The 14905-nt window shown below is 64.3% G+C and overlaps 1 protein-coding gene across 6 annotated transcripts in view; it reads right to left on the minus strand.

Moving 5' to 3' along the window:
* The window catches only part of NAV1 (neuron navigator 1), a 74052-nt gene extending 59355 nt beyond the window's left edge, over nucleotides 1–14697 (minus strand). For 3 of the 6 annotated variants that reach the window (XM_065854853.2, XM_065854856.2, XM_065854851.2), the window contains exons 1-3: nucleotides 14680–14697; nucleotides 1815–2393; nucleotides 1349–1449 (exon numbers count right to left, since the gene is read on the minus strand). In XM_065854853.2, coding sequence (XP_065710925.2) covers nucleotides 1349–1449; nucleotides 1815–2368 — 655 coding nt within the window. In that variant the 5' untranslated portion in view covers nucleotides 2369–2393; nucleotides 14680–14697. The remainder of the gene's footprint in view (nucleotides 1–1348; nucleotides 1450–1814; nucleotides 2394–14679) is intronic. The other 3 variants (XM_065854857.2, XM_065854855.2, XM_065854852.2) reach the window with 1 other exon arrangement.
* Between the last annotated feature and the right edge of the window lie 208 nt (nucleotides 14698–14905).

Here is a 14905-nt window from a genome sequence, read left to right on the forward strand (position 1 = left end):
CCCGGCCCCCGCACGGCGACACGGCCCCCCAGATGATTTGGGGTTCAGCCCATCGTGATGCTGAGGAGCCCCGAAATAACCTGACCTGGATGGGACAGCAAAGGGTGGCCAAAAAAAAGGATGTTTTGCACCAAAAGGTGCTCCTGGGGTGGGATGGGTGCACAAGCCACCCCACTGCACCCCAAAACTGCTCTGAGGTTTTGGGGCTGTTGTAGCCCTCGCTGAGCTACGAGGTTGTTGCCTGGGTGTAGGGCCTGCTGTGGGGGGGCTAATCTGGGGGTGCCGTGTCATTTCGGGGCTGGCAAAGTGACCACTGGTGCTTCCCAATGTCCCCTGACCCTTCTGGCCGGGCCCAACAGAGCCCCAAAGGTGCCGTGGGGGAGGCGCAAAGCAAGGGGCAGGATCGGGCCCTTTCCCAGCACCCACCACTCTCGGCCTCATCCCAAACCTCCCCCCGCAAGCGGGGCAGCTGCGCCGGGATCACGCCAGCCCGGCTCGCCCTCTCCTGCTTCCTCCCGGAAAATCCTCCTGCTCGCCTCCGCTTTCAGCGCTTCCCAACCCGGGGCTCGGCGCTGAGCCCCGTTCCCCTCCGGCTTGGTGGCGGTGCCGGGACCCTGCTGCAGAGCTGGGCTGTGCCGGGAGCCACCGCGGCTCTGACCGACTTCTGTCCCTTCAAATCACTCCTGGCTTTCTTTTCGCCCTTCCCCACGCATCCCTGGAGCATCCCTGGAGCATCCCGCCATCCTCCGCTGCCGCTGCCCTGGCAACCACCGCCCCAGCATCCCCTCCAGCAGCCGCCCCCCCTAAGATTTCCCCCCAGAGCAAGCGCTGGAGGGGACTGTGGTGTCCCCACCATGGTAGGAGGGAGCTTGGGCTCATCCGTCCCCCGAGAAAGGGGGTGTCCCCATGGCGTGGGGAGCCAGCGGTACCCGGCACCCGCCCCCGCGCTGGGTCTCTGCCGGCTCCAGGGAAATGGGTCATTCCTGGAGCTTGCGGGAAACTGGGAAGAGGAGGGAAAGGAGCCAAGCGGAACAACGTCCCGGCAGTGTCACCACAGGGGACGGTCCCCTGCGCTGGAGCCACCGCAGGGGATGCCGACGTGGCTCCTGCACCCGGATGAGGCCACGCTGCCGGGTGTGGGTTTTGGCCACGGGAGTCACCGGACACAGCCGAGCTGTTCCCAGGGGAGCTGGGGCACCTCCCGCGTGGGGCTTTCCCCGCCGCACACCAACCCCCACCTGCCGTTCTGGCACTGGGGGTCTGAGCTCCAGCGTGAGCCTGTGTCCCTGTCACCATCCCCACAGCCCCAGCAGGACCCCTTCGTCCCCAGCAAACCCCCCGTACTCACTCAGACCTCCGGCTTTGGGGTGGGGGTCAGGTCCCTCTGCAGGACTAGGGCACTTGTCACCGGGGGACGTGGCCCCATCCTCCTCTGGCTTCTCCTGCAGCCTGGGGGCAGAAGGGGGTGAGGTGGGGGACCAGGGGTGCAGCCGGCTGAAGACCCCCAGGAGATGGAGACACAGAGCCTTGAGCTCTGCCAGGGACTGGGGACAATGGTCCCATGGCAAGGGGGGCCCCAGGGCATCCCACTCCCCACTGCTCCCATCCCCTGCCCCACACCAGCATCCATGGGTGCCCCAGGAGCCCCCAGCACCTCAAACCCAGCAGGAACCCTTCTTTTGGGGCAGACATCCCAGACCCAACACCACCATTTCCTGTAGCCACCCCTGCCATGCCCACCTCCCTCCCCCGTCCCTGTGTCCCCCTGTCCCCATGACCCCCCAGCCCCCTGCCCACCATCCCCAGGGACTCACCGGTACTGGAAGGGTGCCACGGTGGCAGTGACGGGGTGGCTGTGCGGGGGGCCTGAGGAGAAGGTGATGGCCCCAGACCCAAACACAGGACTCCTGCCTTGCGAGCCGCCGTGGGGCTCATTTCCCATCCTCGCCATAGCCTTCCCGGGCGACCTCCCCAGCCGCCCCCCACCCCTGCTCTGCACTGGGGGGGCTTTGGGCAGCTCGGTGGGCTCCCCCACCCCTGCCCCTCTCCTCCTGCTGCCCGCAGCCTCTGGCCACTTCCCGGGGGACACGGGGGCTCTGACCGGGGGTCTCTGCCCCCCGCGGGGGGGACCGCCAGGGCTGCCCTCCCTGCCCTCAGCTCTGCCAGCGCCTTTGGGCTTGAGGGTCTTGGGGCCGGGGGCCAGCGCCTTCGCTGGCTGGGGCGACGGAGTCCTGTGGGGGACGGGGAGCCCCGGGGCGCTCGGGGGGGCTGCAGCGTGTGGCTTGGCATGGGCCACGGCGCGGGGCACCGGGATGGCGGAGACGTAGTGGCTGCGGCTGGCGGGGCTGACGTTGGCTGTCCCGTTCATCCTGATGAGGTGGCCGCCAGCGAGGCTGCGGGGGGAGAGGAGGGTTGAGTGGGGCCCGGCATGGTGAGGGGGTGGGCATGGGGGGCACCCCCATCCCTTTGGCCACGCTGGACCCTGGGGTTGGCCCCCACTGCCCATGGGTGCTCAGTGTCTCCATCCCAGGAGGAGGCCACTGCACCCCGCAGCCCAGGGGGAGGACACACATGCTGTCCCCTCACAGGGACCCCCGGGGCCAGGGTACATGTGTCATCCTCCCGCAGGGCCCCTGTGCAGCCCCATCCCCTTGTCCCCAGGTCCCTTTTGCAGGTCCCTGCAGCAAGGCCACATGGGCACAGACCCTCACCAGGTAGGGCAGGATTTGCCCTTCTTGGCCACCCAAAACCTTCTCCTGGTCAACCGAGACCATCTACTGGTCATCTAAGACCTTCACCTGGCCACCTAAGAGCATTTGCCAGTCACCTGAGACCATCTCCTGGCCACCTAAGACCATTCCCTGGCCAAGACCAACTCCTGGCCACCAGAGATCGTCTCCTGATGGCCCCAGACCCACCTTCCAGCAGCAAGAGAACCAGCCCTCTCACCCTATTCCTCAGGCCATGACTAGTGTCTGAGCCCCATCTTTGCCCTCCCCATCCCCAATGTCCCCCCACGTGGTGCCAACATCTCTCACCCCATCTCTCCATGCTCTTGTTCTCATCTTGCCCCACGGTGACTCTCCCTGGCACCGCCACCCCAGCGGTGCCCCCTGTCCCCTTGCCTTGGTGTTTGCTCCATGCAGATAAGGATGAGGGCTTGGTGCACCACCCCGTGTTACCCAGCACACCCACAGGGGCTGGCTTTGCCACCACTGGTGACAGGGACATCAGCACAGTCACAGCGAGTGGAGAAGCTCATTCTTTCCACAGGCTTTGCCCGGGCAGACAGAGCAGAGCTCAGCAAGAAAACCAGCAAAGCTCCGTGTCCAACCACCGCCCAGCTGCAGGGCTCCAGGAGAAAGAACAACAACCAAACGTCAAAAAGAAGCATTTTCTCCAGGAGCTGGAGTGGTGTAAGATGGGAGATGTGGTTCCGTCCGTGCCAACCTCTGTCCCCTCGCCCCGCTACAGCTGCACTGACTGAAATCCAAACGGGCACCAGGTGCCACAGATCGCTGGGACACACATTTCACAGGTCGCTCCAACACAGTTTCCTTCAGTCCCCTCAAAGGAAAACCTCTGTGGAGGGGAATGGTGGCTTTTCTGGGGTCCCCATCACCCCTGGGGGTTCCTGTCCCCGGTGCCAGTGTTGGGCCGGTGGGTGCAGCGAGCACAAGGGCTCTTTGTGCGGCCACCCCAGCGAGCGTGTTCGGGGCTGCGCTGGAGCCGCACGGAGCCATTCCGGGGCCGGGGGACGTGGCTGCCGGGGCCGCACACAAGCGGCTCTGTTCGCAGCCCGGGGCCGCAGCCTGGCCGCCTGTCAAACCACTGGCCCAGACGGAGCTGCGCCGGCGCTGAGAAGGTTTCTTGGCACGCCGCGGGGTGCAGGGGGATGGCCCCCGTCACCCCGATGGGAACAGCACCCAGCCTCAGCCCTGCACCCGCTGTAACTCCCAGCAGAGGGTGCTGCATGAGCAAGGTCCAAAAATGCCCCCGAAATGCCCCATTTTGCCTCTTCCCCACCCTAGAGCTGCCCCAAGCCCTGCTCCCCCCAGGCTTTTGATGGGCTGCAAGGGCCAGGCCTTGCCTGATATGCCCCATAACGAGCCCCCCCGGGGTGACCATGTCCCTGCCATGGGCAGCACTGGGGTGAATGCACCAAATTCCCTTTCGCCAGCCCCACATGTGCTGGATCACTTGACGGCAGAGCCACGGGTCACGGGGAGAAGGGCTGATGCTGCAGACGAGATCTGAGCACGCCAGCGCCAGCCGGGAGCTACAAAAGCCTTTTCAAGGCGATTTTAATTAAGGGGAAGAAGGAACCAACACACACAGCTCTGGGCTTGCTCTCACTGAGGCCTTTGAAATGGCCGGGGAGGTTTTATCTCGCCCCACATCCCAGCTGAGATGTCTCTGCATCCGCTCGCTGCGGTCGTAGCCCCGAGTCATGGCTCCGGAGGACGGAGGAAGCCCCGGGATGAGGCGCTCAGGGGGTCCTTGGGACAGACCTGTCCCTGAGCCGCTGCATGGGGTGACCTGGGGACAGACATGAGGGCTCTGCCACCCCCCTGCTGGCAAACAAGTCTGGACCTGGCCCTGTGGGCAATCACAGCCCCAGCGAGGGCTGGCGCGGGGTGACAGTGATGGGTGACGGCACGAAGTGACAGCACTGCGGTCTCGCTGATGCTGGGTGAGAGCAGGACCTGCCAGGAGCCCTGTGCTGGCACTGGCCTGCACCCAAGGGTGCTGCGGGGCGACAGGAGGAGCCGGGGGGCTGTGCGGGGCTGTCCCTGCGCCCCTGGGGCTTCCTCGCGCTCCCGAATGTCACTGCTGGGAGCGGCCAGGGCTCAGCACCAGCACCAGCCAAGAGCTGGATCCCAGCACATCCCCAGGACCACAACACTCCCAACTCCCACTTTGCAGCCCCCCCAGCAGCAAATATCCACAGCAATGGGCTCCCAGCAACCTTCCCATCCTTTCCCAGGTTGTGCCCCACGCCACAATTACAACCCCCAACTCTGCACTTTATTCTCTCAGCGCAGCCCCCTGCCCCAGGAGCGCTGTGCGAAATACCTTGTGCAAATGCCAATGGGGTCAACCTCCCTCCTCACAAGCACAAGGATGCTCGGGATGGGGCTGAAGAGCCAGCGAAGCTCCAGCCTCACGGACACGAGTGGTGAAACCACTGTCCTCAACTCACCTATTTCACCCCTGAAGTCCCTTGCACGACCATGTGGTGCTGGTGGGTGTGCTCCTGGCACAGGGGCAGATCATCTGCCGGTCCCGAGCTTCTCCACAACTATCTCAGAGGCATAAGAACTCCATCTAGATTTATGTTGTGTCCCTGTCACCACCGGCACTATCTGAGCATCACCAGCATGCAACACTCCTCCAATCCCCCTACTCCCTGGGCACACGGCATCAGGGCTCTAACCAGGTTTCACAGATCTTTTTTTCCAGTCTATTTGCTTTGGATTTCTCTCTCATGGACATAACTTCCATTTCTCCCTCCGAGCACACCGCACGCTTTGCTGCGATGCCGTGCCTGCAGCAGAAGCCAAAGCTGCCGCATTGGCCACAAAAACATCAATCCTGCTCTTGTGCTCACAGGGTTGAGGTTTCCCAGGAGATGCCAATGGGTCCGGAGCCATCCTCTCCCTTCAGGACACACCGCGGGGGGTCCGAGGACACCCAGCACTGCCTGTAACACCCACTGGACCCTCGGGCTGGGGTCCTGCACCCAGGGGTGCCACCAAAGGGATAAAACTAAGTCCCCACTTCCCGCTATCAGCCCCAGGAGAAGCTGCTCCCGCACCAAGCAGCCGTCCTACTCATCTCATCACTTTATAAATGAGCACAAACTAAAACCACTCCCAGGAGAGACTCAGCACATTCTTCTTCCAAACAAATCCTTCATTTGCCTCTAGATTGATTCCTACCCCATCCAAACTCTGCCCCCAGGGCCGGAGCTGCCCCGGTGTGCGGGCGAGCGCCGTGTCACGCTGTGTCACGCTGTGTCATGCTGTGTCACGTTGTGTCACGCTGTGCCACGCTGTGTCACACCGGCGTCCTGCCACCGCTGTGCCCGGCTAAAGCAGGTTACGGCTTGACCTACATAGACACGGGCAGCTCCTCTGCAATTAGCTTGAAGGGGAAACGACTTTCTCCTTTAATGCAACCCAGCCACGGGGCCTCTGCATCAGAAACCAGCTGCCGCTCGCCCTCTGGGTACCATGAGCATCAGAAGTTTGCACCCAATGCTTTAATTTTGAGACTTCCAGCCACTGGGTGAGTTTTTGGTCCCTTTCCCTCCCCAGGTACCAGCTTGGGATCGCTGGGTGGTGGTGGGAAGCAGCAAATCCACACGAGGTGTGTTGGCACGAGGGGTGTTTTGGGGAAGCCGCAGCAGAGGAGATGCTCATCTCCTGGCCAGGGGGAGGATGCTCATCCCAGCTGCCTCCAGAGCTCAGGTCTGGAGCATTGGCCCAGTATCTACCGGCTCCAGCACTGAGCTCGAGTTTTCCCTGAATTAAAGACCTCTAAGTCCAGAGACAAGCTGTTTTCTGAGCCCTTCAGACGGTGCCATCCACACAGACAATATGGGTGTTCACACTGAAGGAAAATGAAACAGCCTTGGCTGAGCTACATCCTTCGTCCCAGGACAAACATGACCCAGCACATGCCTGGAGGCATCTCCTTCAAAGATGCATCTGTTGTCCTCGGAGCTTGAGCTACTTCCCCAGCCCGGTGTCCAAATGAATCTCTCACGTGCAATTTTAGCAGCCAGAAATGAATCCAGGGACCTGAATCCCAAGTCTCATTTCATGTCCCCATTTCGCACGTGCGGGGTCACTGGAGCATCCCCAGCATTGAAGCAGATCCGCATCGGACCCATCCATCACCCCAGCAGAGCTGAACAGCCACCCCCCCAGCCCACGGCCTCCCGGCCCCGCGGGGGCTGCACTGAGCAGCCAAAGCCCCCAGCTCCCCCGTGATGCCTCAGAGGGATTCAAGTGTTTTGGGGTGAATTTATTAACTAGATTAAATCTGCTTCTCTCTTATGTCTTGCAGCTGAGAGATCCCTGGCAGGGATGAAACTCTGCCCATGCCCCAGAACAATTGCAGCAGGAGCCTGAGCATGAACATTTAGTGATGGAAAAAGGTAGTAAACCCTTCAGCCTCTGCTGGCATCTCGCTGCTGCTCTGTGCCTCAGTTTCCCCACCCTGACACAGCCTCCAAAATTCTGCTAGGGTTGAGGGAGCTGAAACCAGGCTGATAAATAGGAATAAAGGAGGACAGGCTGCAGAGCTCCCATAAATTGGGAGCTGCCCTTGAGGTGCCCATGGGACTGGCAGCACAGGAGCGCCGGGGGCTGTGGCAGAGCCGGCTGTGCCTCATGTCCCTGGGGAGATGCTTGAGGGCTGCAAAATATCCTCCATTTTTAAGGGTGAGGATGGAGGGAGGCAGCCCAGGGGTGTGAACAGTCCGAGGAGCTGAGCCCATGCCAAGGACAGATCCTGGTGTGGCGACACGGCTGTCCCTCCAAGGCGCTGCATGCACCTCGCAGCCCTGCACAGGATCCAGCCCCGAGCTGCCTTTGGGGATGGCTGAGCTCCAGCGCGGCCTCCTCCCCGGCACGCTCGGGAAGGATGACAAAGAAAAGGCTCCTTGTGACACAAGGGACATAAAACTTTCCTAAGAGAAACAGAGGGAGCGGGGGCAGAAAGGAGCCTTCAGAGGAGAACAAGCTGCCGATTCAGTCACCAGCCCAGTTCCTCTGGCCCCTGCGCCCTGGCCGGGACCTGGTCTGCCCACCAGCTGGTGTCACAGCCTGGGACATTGCCACCACCCACATCGCCAGGGCCCTGGACTGGGTCCTTCCCCAGGGAGGTCTCGCTGCTCCGAGGGGGGGTGATGCCGGGGGTGTGGGTTTGGTGGCCCAGGCTGGGTGCAGGCAGGGGGTTCTCCTGGGTGCAGGCAGCAGATGGGCAGCGGGCGGGAGGGCAGCCTGGCAGCCCCAGTGCTGCCTGCCCAGGTTGGTCCCCCGAGCACAATGCTGGGGACTCCGGGAGCTGCTGAGGGATGAGCTGCAGGCTGGGGCGGGAGGGGAAGGACGGAAAGCCCCTGTTGTCAGAGCAGAGATGCCTGGACCCGTAGCCACAGCACTAATCTCTGCTTTAGCCACTCCATGGCAATCCTGTTAGGCATTTAACCCACTTTAATAAAACCTCCCTCTGAGCAAAGTTTAGCTCTCGGCTGGACCGGCCACAGCAGCCACTGCTACGAGAAGCCCCATATGTGGCAGTGAAATGGAGCTCTGCCCAGGCTGGGCTTTGCTCAGCACAAATCCTGCTGTGGGGATGAGGATGGATGCACTGAGGCTGGGACAGGATTGGGAGATGTGCAAGGGATTGTGCAAGAAGCTGTGCAAGGCTCTGTGCAAGGAGCTGTGCAAGAGTCTGCACGAGGGTCTGTGCAAGGGGCTTTGCCCAAGGCCTCTCCTTGGCCACGTTTTCTGGGGACATCCTGCCTCGCCGGCACACAGGCCACACGGTGTCTGGGTTCCCTTCCATGTCCCACCATCCCGTCCCCACCTCGCAGCTCTTCCCCTGGGGCTGTTACTGCCTGAGCCCGGCGGGTGCGACACCCCCTGGGGGTGACGAGTGACCCGGCGGGGGGGGCTCGGGGCAGAGGTGTCCCCTCCGCCGGGCTGGAGACCCCGTGTGGGGACATCGGGGCAGCCGGAGCCCGGGGGGCAGCGGGGCAGCCCCGGCGCACGGCGCTGGGGGACGTTCAGGAGGTGCCGGTGCTGGACAGCTCCGCCCCGCGGCCCCGCCCCCGAGGGACCCGCCCCCGGGCCCCGTCACCCCCCATCCCGGTACCGGCCCCTGTCACCTCCTCACCCCTGGCAAGTGTCACCTCCCCCTGCTTGGGCCGGTGCAGCTCCCCCCGGTCCGTGTCACTCCTCCCGGCAAGTACCGCCCTTCCAGCCCATGTAACCCCCTGAGGCTGGTGTCACCCCCTCGGGCCGGTACCGCCTCCCCGGCCTGGTGTCAACCCCGCCCCGGACCGGTGCTCCTCCGGTACCGCCTCTCCCGGCTGGTGCCTCCCCCCGGGAGACACCAGTGTCCCCTCCGGAGTCGGTGCCACCTTCCCGGGTCGGTGTCATCATCCCCAGACGGTACGGCTTCCCCCAGCCGGTGCAGCCCTCCCCGGGCCGGGGCCTCCTCCCGGAGCCGGTGTCCGTCCCCTCCCCAGGCTGTTGTCACCCCCCGGGCCGGCAGTGCCCGCTCCCTGCCGGTGGCCAGTGGTGTCTGTCCCCGTTGGGCCAACACCGCCCACCCGAGGCCAGCAGAACAAGTCCGCAGGGACCAGCTGGAGCCACACAGCTGCTCGGAGCCGGGGCTGCCTGTCTGGGGCCGGTACCATCTGTGCAGAGTCTGGTGCCATCTGTCCCCCCAGCAGCACTACTGTCAACCCCCAGTGTCCTCAGCACCCTTGGGGACCAAGGCAAGGCTGCCCTGCCGTGGGGTGACACTGCCGAACCTCCTCCAGATTCATCCGCCCCGGCAAAGGGTTTGGGTTGTGCCTGGGGGTCTCTCGCTCTCGTTGGTCTCCCCGCTCCCCCCGGCCAGCAGAGCGGTGAAGCCGTCAGCAGCCCCATGGCCACCTCCTCCCAGCACAGGAGCCACCGGGCACCGCAGAGCCCAGGGTCACTTTGGCATCCAGCACCGTTGCCAAAAAGCGCCTCATAAGGTCTTCAAAACTTTCCTCAACCCCCTCCGAAATCTCTCCCAAACCTCCCCAGAACCGTGGAGCCGAGGATCCGCCAGTGCCGCAGCCGGGTCCGATCAGGGGCAGGAGCCGTCCCACAGCCCAGGTGCAGGCGCTTGGACGGGTGACATTTGGATAAATTTCTGTCTGTGCCAAAACTCCGCAAAGCCGATTGCATCATTTATTTAGCCCCATGTTCCTGTCGCATCCCAGACCCGGCCCTTTGCTCCCGGGAGTTTTGAGCAAGAGCAGATGTCGCAGCATCTGCCGCCGCCGTGCGGAAACGGCCCCCCCGGTCCTCAGCCCCTGAAACCTGGAAGCCCCCGCCGCCTTTTGGCTTTGCTGAGCGGGGCGGCAGGAGAGGCAGCTGCGCGGCGGGGCTGCAAAACGCATTAACTCAGCAGATGCTGTCGCGTTGCACGCGTACGTGTGCGGTGTGGTGCTCGGGGGGAGCTGGTGTGTCCCCGCATCCCCAGCGCTCACTAATGAGCCCCTCACTGCCTGTTCCCCCTCCCAACACTCAGCTCTCCAAGCCCATAGCAGGCAGAGTCTGTCCAAAAAAGTCATTTTTTCCCCCCAAAGAGGCTTAAGGATTTCAAAATTGCTGAAGCGAGCATGGGGTGGGTAATGCTGGGGCCACTACAAAGCAGGAGCTTTAACCCCAAGAGCAGAGACACGGAGCCACCGCTGTGTCCCTCCCTGCAAAGCAGCTGAGCTCCACGCTGGGGCATTTTCAGAAACCAAAATTGCTTTGGGTGATGAACCAAGTGAGGGAGTCGACTCGTGGCTCCGATTCCCGACCAACCCCCCTGATTCCACACGGTATGGACCATTCCCACCAGAAGCAAAACTCCTCTGTCTGGTCTTACCTAGGCAAGCAGAGCGAGATCTCCCCTCAGCCAGATAATTCTTGTATAATAAATAAATCCGCTGCTCTTGCAGCCAGGACTCTTCCCAGCAGCGCTCGCCCCGAGAGCCCCGCATGCCCCATGGTACCCATGGCGGTTTCCCCTGGGACAGGCGGCTGTTTGCGATGGAAAGCAAAAGCCGCGGGGAGCCCTTAATGGGATGAGTGGATTTTCCAGTGAGCTGTAAATCCAAAGTGGCTGCTGGCAAACACCTCCCTGCTCTGGTCTGGGGGGGCTGTGGTGGCCACAGCCAGACTCAGGTGACACACAGCCCAAGGGAGCCACATCCCCTGGGGTTTATCAGCACAGCCCTGACGCTGATGTCCCCAAAGAGCCAGGGACTGCCACCTCCTTGCGTGGCTGGAAGAGGCGGGCAGGGGCTGGCAATGCCCCCTCCACCCTGGTATCTCCATCAGCCCCAGAGCAGGTGGCAGCTCTGGTCCCACCACCCGTACATCTGAAATTAAACCTTCTGCCTCCAAGGAACGCAGCTGATGGAGCCACTGTGGCTCTGTCACACCCGGAGGGTGCCTGGCTTTCCCGGAGGGGAGCCCAAGCATCCCTCGAGTATCCCTGGAGCATCCCTGGAGCATCCCTGGAGCGTCCCTGGAGCACCCCGCCTACACCCAGCGTGCAGCCATGCGAGGATGGCAGCACTCCCACCCTCGCCCACCCTGCGGTGTGTGCCCCCCAGGATGGACACCCCAGGGGGAGCCAGCAGTGAGGGAGGGAGCAGAGCCCTGCGGGGCGGGGGCAGGGGACAGGGGGAGAAGGGGCGCAGGAGAAGCCGTGACTTGTCACCAGCCCTGAGCAGGGGGAGTTTCCGCTGCCGGAGGTGACGCCGCCTGTTTGCATCCGCAGCCGTGTCCGGTGGGAGCCCAGGATGAGGATATGGGGCAAACATGGCTCCTCCAGCCCCCACCTCCACTCCTCTGTGGGAGTGGGGGGACCCGGGGGATCCAGGCAAATGCTGGGAGGTGTGAACTCGGGCCCTGGCTCCCACAAAATCTGCTCCCCGCAGCACAGCCAAGACTTTCAGAGCCCAATTCCCACATCCCAGCAGGGAGGGGACGCCAGGACACCAGTCCCACTGCCCCAGCCAGCCCTGGGGACGGTGGTTTGTCCCCACCTGTCCCCTCCCCGTGTGATGCCTTGGGGCACCTCAACCCCTGGCACCTGCAGGGCAGCACCCGGGCTCCCAGCTTCACCCCCTCCATGGCCAGAGACCCTCATCCCCGCAGCACCGGCTCCAGCTCTCCCGGCTCCGCATGGATCCTGGTCCAATCACGGGAAGGAGGAACACGGGCCCAGGGTGCACGTCTGCCAGGTGTGCGAGTGCAGTGGCACTGCGGGCAGGACAGGGTGCCCGAGCCTGGTGGCACCATGTCCCACCCCACGAGGGCTGCAGCCAGGCCCGGGTTGGTGGCTCAGCCTGGGGACACCCCGGGGGCTGCAGTGTCCCCGCTGGGGCTGGGGCTCCGACCACCCCCAGGCTCAGTGGCTGCGCCCCAAGCACCAGCCCGGGGGGGTCACAGGAGCCCTGCCCGTCTGTCCCTGGCCCAGGTCCCACAACCCCCCCGGGCCTGGGCCCCACTCCGTCCACAGCCGGAAACACCTTTTTCCTGTCCGTGGGGCTGCGGAGGGGGTGGCAGGAAAACACCTCGTGTCCCGGCGGGTTATTTATAACCTGCTGCCAGCGAGGCGGCTGGATCGCCCCGCGGTGTCCCCGCGCGCACCCCGAGCCCCATGTCACCCCCACCAGCCCCATCCCTGTCACCATTCCCATCCTCCCCATCCCTCTCCTTGACCCCGTCCTGCTCCCCACGCACCCAGACCCATCCTGGAGACCCCTCCACAGAAGGCAGAGCCCCAAATCCTGCCTTGGGGACATCATTCCCCTCCCAATCAGCACCAGAGCTTGCCCAGCCCCACGCTCCCCATCCCACCCCGTCTCCCTTCAAACCCACCCTGGCCCTCGGGGGCCGGTTCCCTGAGCTGGCAACGTGCCGCAGGGCCAGATCCAGCTCCTGCTCACACCCCAGGAGCCTTTTGCCCCATCCCGTCCTGGGAAAACATGACGGGGGAAACTGAGGCACGGGGCTGGCAGGGCGGGGAGGGCACTGCGGCGGGTGCAGCCCCAGTGTTCACAGTCATGGGGGGCTGACGGGGCACGTGTGGGCAGAGCAGGCAGAGCAGGCAGCTCCTGCCCACCCGCAGAGGCCGCGGGCAGCCCCGCACCCCGGCACGGGCAGTTACTCAGCGCCTGCGAAATGACTCAGCCAGGATCCCGACGGGATTTCCTGACTCAGCTTCCCCGGCTGCAAAACTTGGGGGGTCCAACTCCACCTTGGGGGCTCCAATCCCACCTTGTGGGGTCCAGCCCCACCTTGCAACAGCACAGCCACCAGCACACCATGTCAAGGGGTGCAGGGGGCTCCCCACCTTCCTGTGACCCCCGTGGGAGCACCCAGACACCCTCCAGGACTGGGGATGTAATGAGGAGCTATGGCAGAGCCCTGGGGAGTGCGGGCAGCACCCAGCACCCACGGGCAAACCCTGCTCCTGTGGGGGGACACGCTGGCCCGCTGCGGGCTGCCCGGGGTACCCGGCATGGCCGGCGGTGGCTTGGCAGCCCAGCACACCCAGGCTCCCTGGCTCTCCTCCCAGTTGTTTTTTTCCTAGGTGAAGTCCAGGAAAACAAGAGCCCCTGCGCACGCACGCTGCGGGTCTTCACCGCTCCCCTCCCATGGCGGGGTGGCACACTAATGTCCCAGAGGGGACACGGCTTGTGCTGAAGTCACCTCTAAGTTTTCCCCCCTGTGCCTTGCCATCCCGGTTTGGCTGCTGGCCCCAGGGAAGGGATCCCACGTGGGGCCTGGGGATGCTCCACCACCCCAGGGACGCTCGACCACCCCGGACACCCTGACTGGGTGAAAACGTGGCCAGAGTGCCCAAGTGTTCCTGGGGTGGCCCAGCACCCAGCAGGGAGAAGCCATCAGGTCCCCAGCCCTTTCATCATTGGTGAAAACAGTATTTTAAAAAAACCCACAAGTCCTCGCTGTCCCCACGCCATGCTGGGGACATGGAGCATCTGAAGCTGCACAGCTCTGGGCACCCATCCAGGGATCACCCATCGGTGCCCATGGCCCCACACCGCATCCCCATGCCCCAAATGAGGGCTGACACCACGAGCTGCCGGCACCAACCTGCTCTGCCCGCAGAGATGTGCGGCAGCACGACGCACGTTTTCCCACTCCAGGTCAGCTCTCTGCAGAACTGTCACCCATTTTGGTAGCCCTCGTGCCTCAGTTTCCCCTGTCACCCTTTGTTGGCACTGCTGCCCTCCTGGGGATGGTTTGGAGAGGCAAAGCAGGAGCTGGCAGTACCGGCACCCACCTCTGGTATCGTGGCGGCTTCCCACAGCCCCCCCTCTGCTGTGGCTGGGGACAGGGGGTGTCCAGGGGACACTGGGACACGGGAACTTGCCAGCCCAGCCACGCTGCTCCCGGAGGCCTGACCCGAATGTCAGGCGGCGCCAGCCCTCGCAGCCACCGCCTGTCAGCCGCCATCCCCACCAGGATGTCCCCCGTGTCACGGCTGGTCCCCGCAGCACAACCCCATCACCTCGGTCCCCATCAGGTGCCCCCCATCATCTGCCGTCCCCAGCAGGGTGAACCCGTGTCTCCCTGGACCCCAGTGGGGTGTCCCCTGTCACCACTAATCCCCACCAGGATGTCCCCTCTGTAACCACCGGTCCTTACAAGATGCGACCAAGCACCCCGGTCCCACTGGGCTGTCCGCATGTCACCACCGATCCCTTGTCGGGGTGTCCCGTATCACTGCCGATCTTCACTGGGTGTCCCGCGGGCCTTCCACGTGCCCGCGGGATGTTCCCCAGCACCGCCAGTCCCCGCCGGGGTGTCCCCCCCATCACCCCCGGTGCCCGCCGGGGTGTCCCCCCCGCCCGGTGCCCGGTGCCCGCGGGGCACTCACCGCTCGCCGCGCCCGTCCCGCCGCGGTCCCGCGGGCAGCGCCCGGTGCCGCCGCCGCTCGCAGCCCGGGCAGAGCGGGATCCGCGCCGGGCGGGGGAGGAGTCGCGCAGGCCCGTGCCCGCCCCCGGCACCCGGCACCGACCGGCGGCTGCGGGGCCGCCCCTGCCCCGCTCGGTCCTCCCGGGGCGGCTCCGCCCGGGTCCCGCCGCCCCCGGGGCCGCTCGGCT

This window comes from Patagioenas fasciata, chromosome 21 (assembly GCF_037038585.1).
Source record: "Patagioenas fasciata isolate bPatFas1 chromosome 21, bPatFas1.hap1, whole genome shotgun sequence".
NCBI classification, from domain to species: domain Eukaryota; kingdom Metazoa; phylum Chordata; class Aves; order Columbiformes; family Columbidae; genus Patagioenas; species Patagioenas fasciata.